This window comes from Salminus brasiliensis, chromosome 22 (assembly GCF_030463535.1).
Source record: "Salminus brasiliensis chromosome 22, fSalBra1.hap2, whole genome shotgun sequence".
NCBI lineage: Eukaryota > Metazoa > Chordata > Actinopteri > Characiformes > Bryconidae > Salminus > Salminus brasiliensis.
The window spans coordinates 2,614,825-2,624,824 of NC_132899.1; the positions used below are offsets into that span (position 1 = coordinate 2,614,825).

At 42.4% G+C, this 10,000-nt stretch overlaps 2 protein-coding genes across 3 annotated transcripts in view; one reads left to right on the forward strand and one right to left on the reverse strand.

Moving 5' to 3' along the window:
* Window positions 1-1,607, reverse strand: part of qrfprb (pyroglutamylated RFamide peptide receptor b) — a 30,069-nt gene extending 28,462 nt beyond the window's left edge. Inside the window, exon 1 of the mRNA XM_072667911.1 lies at window positions 1,543-1,607. Within this exon, the coding sequence (XP_072524012.1) occupies window positions 1,543-1,607 (65 nt within the window). The remainder of the gene's footprint in view (window positions 1-1,542) is intronic.
* A 247-nt stretch (window positions 1,608-1,854) lies between these two features.
* Window positions 1,855-10,000, forward strand: part of tbata (thymus, brain and testes associated) — a 21,696-nt gene continuing 13,550 nt past the window's right edge. The window contains exons 1-2 of one of the 2 annotated variants that reach the window (XM_072667500.1): window positions 1,855-1,894; window positions 4,687-4,891. In XM_072667500.1, coding sequence (XP_072523601.1) covers window positions 4,687-4,891 — 205 coding nt within the window. In that variant the 5' untranslated portion in view covers window positions 1,855-1,894. The other variant, XM_072667501.1, reaches the window with a different exon arrangement.

The window sequence follows — 10,000 nt, forward strand, 5'->3', positions numbered from 1 at the left end:
TAATATTAAGCCATATTAAATGTCCTTCTATTATGTAAATGAGCCTGGTTGTTTGATCTTTTTGAGGATTTGATTTGATTTCTGTGAGGATTTGATTGCATTCCTGATCACCACTCCACCTCATCCCAAACTCCCCAACTCATCCCTTCAAAAAAAGTACTGGATGGAGCTCCACCACCATCACTCATTCCAGAGAACACAGTTCTTCACTGGATGGAGCTCCACCACCATCACTCACTCCAGAGAACACAGTTCTTCACTGGATGGAGCTCCACCACCATCACTCACTCCAGAGAACACAGTTCTTCACTGGATGGAGCTCCACCACCATCACTCATTCCAGAGAACACAGTTCTTCACTGGATGGAGCTCCACCACCATCACTCATTCCAGAGAACACAGTTCTTCACTGGATGGAGCTCCACCACCATCACTCACTCCAGAGAACACAGTTCTTCACTGGATGGAGCTCCACCACCATCACTCATTCCAGAGAACACAGTTCTTCACTGGATGGAGCTCCACCACCATCACTCACTCCAGAGAACACAGTTCTTCACTGGATGGAGCTCCACCACCATCACTCATTCCAGAGAACACAGTTCTTCACTGGATGGAGCTCCACCATCATCACTCACTCCAGAGAACACAGTTCTTCACTGGATGGAGCTCCACCACCATCACTCACTCCAGAGAACACAGTTCTTCACTGGATGGAGCTCCACCACCATCACTCACTCCAGAGAACACAGTTCTTCACTGGATGGAGCTCCACCACCATCACTCACTCCAGAGAACACAGTTCTTCACTGGATGGAGCTCCACCACCATCACTCACTCCAGAGAACACAGTTCTTCACTGGATGGAGCTCCACCACCATCACTCATTCCAGAGAACACAGTTCTTCACTGGATGGAGCTCCACCACCATCACTCATTCCAGAGAACACAGTTCTTCACTGGATGGAGCTCCACCACCATCACTCATTCCAGAGAACACAGTTCTTCACTGGATGGAGCTCCACCACCATCACTCATTCCAGAGAACACAGTTCTTCACTGGATGGAGCTCCACCACCATCACTCACTCCAGAGAACACAGTTCTTCACTGGATGGAGCTCCACCACCATCACTCACTCCAGAGAACACAGTTCTTCACTGGATGGAGCTCCACCACCATCACTCATTCCAGAGAACACAGTTCTTCGACTGCTCTACAGCTCCTCAATGCTGGGGGGCTTTATACCCCTCTACTAGCCCAGACCTGGCATTATTAGGCAGCATGGAGCCAATAGGGTCATGATGTTGATCTGCTGCAGAGAGTCCTATTCTATTGGCAGGACTTCTTCTCTACACGGTCTAGACCAGCTGTGTGTGTGCATCTGCACATCTGTGTCAGCAATGGGTGCAACTTAAAGTAGCTGCATGCATTCATCAGAAGGGGTGTCCACAAACTTTTGGACAGATAGTGTGTCTGTCAGTTTCTTCATTATGTTTTATGGTTCTGCTGGAATCTCTTTCATTTTTGAGTCATTTTGGACCTTTGGGCCCGTTTGGGCCGCAGGGTACTGACCAGAGCCTGGCCGGTAATCAATCCCTGACCCATGTTTGTGTGCTTTTCACTGTAAGTGCTCCACTCAGACGTTCCTCTCTGGTCAGTGATGATGATTTCCCTGCTGTAGGAACAAATAATCCATTGTGATGTGTGTGTGTGTGTGTGTGTGTGTGTGTGTGTGTGTGTGTGTGTGTGTATGGGCCAGCTAGCCTTTTCAACGTGGAGCTGCTTTTGTTTTTTTTCTTATGTTAAGGGTGTGTATCCTAGTAACACAGCCAACACACAGCAGCAACAGGCTTCTAGGAGGACCTGTGCTGAAGGAGAGAAGAAATAAGGAGGTGAGCTGAGCTTCATATCTGACCTTCTCTGATCTTCTGCAGCCTGAAGGAACACTGTAGTGAAGGTTGAGATCCTGGCTGTTCCTCCTAGAGGAGCTCAGAGCTGAATTCTCCCTGTAAAGTGATTACATTCAGGTTCTAGACCAGGAGAAGAACCACCAAGGAGACCGAGGTGCCGCCGTTTGACGTAAGAACATCTCAAACTAATTCAAACAAGTTCCAGCAGAACCTTTACAGCGTTTTCTGAAGTTCTAAAAATCAGAGGGACCAAAGTCTACAAAAGGTGTCCTCCGAAGGGTTCTTTTACTCACAGCAACACTCGAAACAACCTTTGAAGAACCTTTAACCTTTCCTGAATAATCTTCAAGAACCCAAAAGTGGTTCTTATTGCTTAAAGAACCTTTTATTTTGTGTAAGGAAGAGAATATTTACATCAGATCATACTTACAGATTTTCTTTACAAAATGAGGTTCTTTAGGGAACCAAATGTGGTTCTTATGTAGTGTTGCTTAAAGAACCCATTGTGGCACCTTTGTTTTGTGCTGGGTGAAAGGAAGAGAACCTTTAAATGACACTTACAAAACAGGGTTCTTTAGTGGCATCATTTAAAGAACCCTTTGTAGCACCTTTTGTTTTGTGCTAGTTATGAAGAACCTTTATGTCGAATGACACCCATAGATGTCTTTTATAAATGAGGTTCTTTAGGGAACCAAATGTGGTTCTTATGTAGTGTTGTTTAAAGAACCCTTTATAGCACCCTTTGTTTTGTGCTAGGTAGGAAGAACTTTTACGTCAAATGACACTTACAGATCGCTTTTACCTTACATGGGTCTTTAGGGAACCAAATGTGGTTCTTATATAGTATTGCTTAAAGAACCCTTTTGTGCTGGGTGAAAGGAAGAGAACCTTTAAATGAAATGACACCTACAAAACATGGTTCTTTAGTGGCCTCATTTAAAGAACCCTTTGTGGCACCTTTACCTTTGTGCTAGTTACGAAGAATCTTTATGTCGAATGACACCTATAGATTTCTTTTATAAAATAAGGTTCTTTAGAGAACCAAATGTGGTTCTTATGTAGTGTTGTTTAAAGAACCATTTGTGGCTAGGTATGAAGAACCTTTACGTAAAATGACACTTACAGAAAGCTTTTACCAAACATGGGTCTTCAGGGAACTAAATGTGGTTCTCATATGGCATTGTTTAAAGAACCGTTTGTGGCGCCTTTATTTTGTGTGTATGGAAGAGAACCTTTAAATTAAATGACACTTACAGATCTGTTTTATAAAACATGGTTCTTTATTGAACTAAATATGTTCCTTCTGAAGGTCATAGAACCAGTCATAGCATCTTTTTAGCACTGTTCTTTAGGGAACCATCATTACATTATGGCATCATTTAAAGAACCCTTTGAAGCACATTTTGTTTTGTGCTAGTTATGAAGATTATTGCTTCATGTCAAATGAGGTTCTTTAGGAAACCAAATGTGCTTCTTCTATAGGAGCACTCAAAGAACCCTAATTTTGTGAAGTCGGAAGAACATTTACATCAAATGAGAGAAACAGATCTATTTCACAAAACATGGTTCTTGAGGGAACCAAATGCGGTTCTCATATGGTATTGTTTAAAGAACCCTTTTGCAGTACCTTTATTTTGTGCTGATTGTAAGGAAGCGAACCTTTAAATGAAATGGCACAGATATCTTTTACAAAACATGGTTCTTTGGGGAACTAAATGTGGTTCTTCTAAAGGAGCCCTCAGAAAACCAATTGTAGCACCTTTTAGTTTATGCTGAGTATGAAGAACCTTTATATCAAAAGACAGATCATTTTTAAAAGTATGATTTGTTGGGAACCAAATGTGGTTCTTATACAGCACTGACTATCTTATCTTATCTTACAGAACCATATGTAGCACTTTCATTTTGTGCTGAGTGCAGAGAACCTTTAAATTCAAAAACACTTTTAGATCTCTTTTACAAAACATGAGGGAACCAAATGCGGTTCTTTTATCTGGGGAAAACCAAAGTCTACAAAAGTCGGCACCACAGAAGAGAACCTTCAAATCAAACAACTCTTATAAATCTGTTTAACAAAACATGGTTCTTTAGGAAACCAAATGTGGTTCTTCTATGGACACACTCAGAAAAATGTCATAGAACCTTGGACAAGGACATGCTTAGCAAAAAAGGGTCTATAGAGTACTGATAAAAGGTTCTGTGACTCGTAACAATGGTAGAACCCTCTTTGGTGCTATATACAACAGAACCCATTTTAAAAGGTTCTTGAGAAACCACCTACAAAACGTTTTCCATCACAGAGAAGAACCATTTAAGCAATCTAATGTGTCTTTGATTTTGAACCGTCCTAGAACCAACAACATACTTTTTCCATCATAGAGAACAACAAACTTTGGTTCCCTAAAGAACAGTAACTCTTTTTTGAAAAGGTTCTTTAAAGAACCACCTACAAGATCTTTTCCATCACAGACAAAAACCCTTTCTGCTTTCAATGGATATCCTGACCCATAGCAAAACTAGAACCGTGTTTTATAAGGTTCTTTCTTCATCAAGGGTTTTTTTTATCATAGAGAAGAACCGTTTAAATAAAGGACCGACTTTGTAAAAGAGATAAATGTGGGAAGTTTGAAGAAGTCAATGTTAAGGTTTTTTTGGTTCCTTATGGAACCAAATTGGTTCTTCTTTCGCTGAAGAACCATTTGTAGAACCGTTATTGTGTGGTGCAGTATATCTGCAGTGCCTCACATGGCGCATGTCTGTCTTTGGCTCCTCAGATGATGGAGGGGTCTGAGGAAGTGAGAGGGCTGCAGTCCAGCAGCCGGAGCGTCCCGGAGAAAACCCCCTTCCACAATCCAGCTCAGTTGATGTCCGACCTCAGCAGAGTGACCACCAGGGGCAGCGCTCGCTTCGGCACACTCAGCCACCACTCCTTCTTCTCCAGACACAACCCTCACCCTCACCGGGTCACACACATCTCAGGTGAGCTTCTCCACACGTTTCAGCTGTTCTACTTGTCACCACCCCACCCCCACCACCCTCTGAATGCAATCAAATCCTCACAGCAATGCTCCTCCTTCTTCACTGGACAGTAGAGACAGTTACTCCAACAAAAGCAGGAGAAACTCTTTTAATAATCTTTTAATACGATTTTGGAAGAAGCTTTTAATGAGCAGGTGTCCCAATACTTTTGTCATCCAATCTGCACTAAGTGTGCTATTGGTGTATTTGTGTTCTTTCCTGCTCTATGGAACTATGGAAATGGATGTAGTTACCCTACACCTGGCTGCATCCAGCAAGAGTGAAGCACCATGCATGCATCTCCCATACAATGCTAGCTGAGTGTTATGTAGGGTAGCCATGGATATGGGTTTAGAGTACGGTATCTATAGAAATGGGTGTACGGTATCTATAGAAATGGGTGTAGGTATCTATGGAAATTTGTATAGGGTATCTATAGAAATGGGTGTAGGGTATGTAAATCAGTATAGGGTACTTATAGAAATGGGTGTACAGAATGTAAATCAGTGTGGGGTAACTATGGAAATGGGTGTAGGGTATCTAGAAATGGGTGTGGAGTACATAAATCAGTGTAGTGTTCCTATGGAAATGCGTTTAGGGTAACTATGGAAATGGGTATTGGGTATCCATAGAAATGTGTGCACAGTTGGTAAATCAGTGTAGGGTCACTATGAAAATTGCAGTTAGGGTAACTATGGAAATTGGTGTAGGGTAACTATGGAAATTGGTATTGGGTATCCATAGAAGTGGGTGCACAGTTGGTAAATTGGTGTAGGGTAACTATGTAAATGGGTTTAGGGTATCTATAGAAATTGGTGTAGGGTAACTATGGAAATTGGTATTGGGTATCTATGGAAATGGTGAGAAGCTCTAATTAGAGCGAGCTAATCAGAACTGATGTTGTAGAGCGTCTGTTTCTGAGAACTGACTAATAAGGGGTTGTTTGTGTAATAAGAGCAGAGAGCAGGAACGAGGAGTAGTGGCTGCATCCAGCAAGAGTGAAGCACAATGCACGCGTCTCCCATACAATGCTAGCTGGGTGTTATGTAGGGTAACCATGGAAATGGCTGTAGCATAAACATGGATATGGGTGTCACTTAACCATAGAGGTGAGCGTGACTATGACTAGGGTAACTATGGAAATGGATGTAGGGTAAGTATGAAAATGGGTGTAGGGTATCTATGGAAATGGGTGTAGAGAATATAAATCAATGTAGGGTAACTACAGAAATTGTTTTAGGGTAACTATGGAAATCGTAAATGCGAATTAGTTTAGTATAATGTAAATCAGTGCAGGGTAACTATGTAAATGGGTGTAGAGTTACCATAAAAATGGATTTAGGATAGATACATAAATCAGTGTAGGGTAGCCATGAAATTATTGTAGGGTAACTGTAGAAACAGATGAGGGTAACTCATCTGAGGGTAATAAAGGGTAACTATGGTAATCAGTGTAACTTATAGTAACTGTGTAAGCCAGTGTAAGGTAAGTATGGAAATGGGTGTAGGGTAACTATGGGTCACGCCTTAGTTAATTACTTTCCCAGTGTTTTTTCGAGCCAGTTTGAGGGTTCTCCTGATAACTCCAGCAGATCTTTTAGGACAGCTTGTTTTGGATGTTAGCTTCACTCAGACTGTGTAGCTGACCAAACCGAGATGCAGACCTAAAAAGGGTAGCCGTAGAAATGGGTGTAGGTTGTTGTGGTTGTAGTGGTGTAGATAATGAGAACTGGGCCTTGAGGGCAGGTCTGCACATTTCCCACATTTCCACTCAAACTCTAGATCTGTGAAAACCAGGAGAACAGAGACTGTCCCCAGTGGAAACCGTGCTAGCTGTACTGCCCTCAGAACTTCCTCCAGCTCCTGCTTTAGCTGTGAATCAACGCCCCACACAGTTTAGCGCTTTCCCACTCCAGCACGCCCGATTCGGCTCCTCAGCTCATTAAAGGCCTACATGAGGTTCAAATGGAGGCGCTGTGGCAGAAAAGCAGTAAAACTGTGAACATGCTGCTTCCTGTTTTACAGAGCTGCTCTTCCCCAGCTGTGGTGACGGCACGGGAAATTATTCGGCACGGCACACTACACATCAAACACCCTGCTAATGAGCCTGCAGAGCTGTAATCACATTTCGGGCCATGAAACATTTCAGAACACAATTAGCAGAACCTCCGGAGCGTGGACACGAGCCTTGTTCTCAAAGACAGCACAAACAGAACCAGTCTAAATCTGAACACAGTGAAGAGCTGGTTATCTCCAAAACTGGAACTTCACAGGAGAAGAACCAACGGTTCTAATGTTGAGTTTAAGTTCTTTTTGTAGGCCTAGTTCCTTCTTACGGGTTCTTCTTTGTGCTCTTAGGGAGGTTCTCTTTTTTGGTCTTGGTTCTTCTCAGTGGTTCTTTCTCATTCTCTGATGGAGGTTGTCTCTAAAGTTTTGGTTCCTCTTACTGGTTCTTCTTTGTGCTCTTTGGGAGGTTCTCTTTTTGGGCTTTGGATCCTCTTTGATTCTTTGTCATGCTGTTAGTTTCTTCTTTATTGGGGGTTCTTTCTTATGTTCTTAGGGAGGTTTTATTTTGAGTTTAGGTTCTTTTTAGTGGTTCTTTCTTATGCTCTGAGTGAGGTTCACCCTTTGAGTCTTGGTTCTTCTCAGTGATTCTTTCTCATGTTCTTAGGGAGGTTGTCCTTTAGAGGCTTGGTTCTTCTTACTGGTTCCTCCTCATGCTTTGAGTGAGGTTCACCCTTTTGAGTCTTTGTTCCTCTTAGTGGTTCTGCCTCATTTTCCTAGGGAGGTTCTCTTTTTGAGTCTTGGATCCTTCTCATGCTCAGAGGGAAGTTTTCCTTTAGAATCTTGGTTCTTCCTACGGGTTCTTTCTCATGCTGTCAGGGAGGTTCTCTTTTTGGGTCTTGGTTCTTCTCAGTGGTTCTTTCTCATGCTCTGAGTGAGGTTCGCCCTTTGACTATTGGTTCCTCTTAGCGGTTCTACCTTATTCTCAGAGGGAGGCTCTCTTTTTGAATATTGGTTCTTCTCAGTGGTTCTTTCTTATGTTCTTAGGGAGGTTTTATTTACTGGTTCCTCGTAGTGGTTCTACCTCATTCTCAGAGGGAGGCTCTCTTTTTGTGTCTTGGTTCTTCTCAGTGGTTCTTTCTCATGTTCTTAGGGAGGTTTTATTTTTGAGTTTTGGTTCCTCTAAGTGTTTCCTTCTCATTCTCTGAGGGAGGTTGTCCTTTAGAGGCTTGGTTCTTCTTACTGGTTCTTCTTTGTGCTCTTAGGGAAGTTCTCTTTTTGGGTCTTGGTTCCTTTCTGATTCTTTGTCATGTTATTAGTTTCTTCTTTTATAGTGATCAGTGATTCTTTCTCATGTTGAAGAGCTTTTACTTTGTGTCTCAGTTCATTTTAGTGATTCTTTCTCATGTTCTGAGTGAGGTTCTCCCTTTGCATCTTGGTTCTTCTCAGTGGTTCTTTCTCACGTTCTTAGGAAGGTTTCATTTTTGGTCTTGGTTCTTCCTCGTGCTGTCAATGAGGTTCTCTATTTAAGTCTTGGTTCCTCTTAGTGGTTCTTCTTTGTCCTCCTAGTGATGTTCTCCTTTTGTGTCTTGGTTCATCTAAGTGTTTCCTCCTATCGGTCTGAGGAATGTTCTTTTCAGTCCTGGTTGTCCTCAGTTGTTCTTCCTCATGCTCTTAGAAAGGCTCTCCTTTTAAGTCTCTTAGGGAGGTTCTGTTTTTGAGTCTTGGATCCTCAGAGTTTGCTTCTCAGAAGTTCTCAGTTTGAGTTTTGGTTCTTCTCCATGTGAATTCTTCATGCTCTTAGGGATGGTCTCAATTTGAGTCTTGATTCTCCTCAGTAGTTCTGCCGTAGGCTCTTAGGGATGTTCTCCCTTTGACTCTTGGTTCCTATCAGTGGTTTTTCTTAATGCTTCTAGGGATGACCTTCTTTTGAATTTTGGTCTCTTTCTGTGATTCTTGCACTTGGTGAGGTTCCTCAGATCTTCTTACTGGTTCTTCCTTATTCTCTTGGGAATGTTCTCATTTTGAGTCTTGGTTCCTCACAATGGTTTCTTCCCCTGGTTCTTAGGGAGGTTCTCCTATAGTTTCTTTCAGTGTTTTTTCTTCATGCTATTAATTCTTCCGTTTGCTCTTAGAGATGGTCTTCTTTTGAGTCTTGGTTCTTCTCAGTGCTTGGTTTACTTACTGGGGGCATGGTTTGCATTTTGACAATGCCTCTTGTGATATATTCCAATACATTAAGATTCAGAGACACTTAAACTGAATTGAAGCGAAACAAACAGAAATCAGAATTTAAAAATTAGAAAATTAGAAATCAGAAATTAAATAATGAAATAATTATGTTTTATTTAACTAACTTGTAAGAGCGAAGCTTTCTGATCACATTAGGTTTAAGATGGTGTCAGTTCTGTTGACTCAGGTGTTTCCAGACTGTCTAAAACTGTAAATCTAGGGAGTGCTAGAATAGCTGTGGTTTTAGCTACAATGATGCTGAACTGTCCATCAGTCATAAATCACATGGCACTGAGAAATGATGTGACGCCCGGGGCAATAGACTATCTGTCAGAGTGACACACACACACACTGGGAAGGCTTTATACTGGATGTTGGAACATTGCTGTGAGGCCAGGGACTGATGTTGGATGATTAGTTCTGTCACTCCAACTCAAGGACTCCTCCTAACCCAGCCATACACTGTATAACCTTCGACTATCCGGGAGGAGATACAGAAGCATCCATGCCAGAAGCAGTTGGTTCAGGACCAGTAAACACTAATGCCCATACACTGCCCATACACTACCCATACACTGCCCATACACTACCCATACACTACCCACACACTACCCATACACTGCCCATACACTACCTATACACTGCCCATACACTACCCACACACTACCCACACACTACCCACACACTGCCCATACACTGCCCATACACTACCCACACACTGCCCATACACTGTCCATACACTGCCCATACACTACCCACACACTGCCTATACACTACCCATACACTACCCATACACTGCCCATACACTACCCATACACCGCCCATACACTGCCC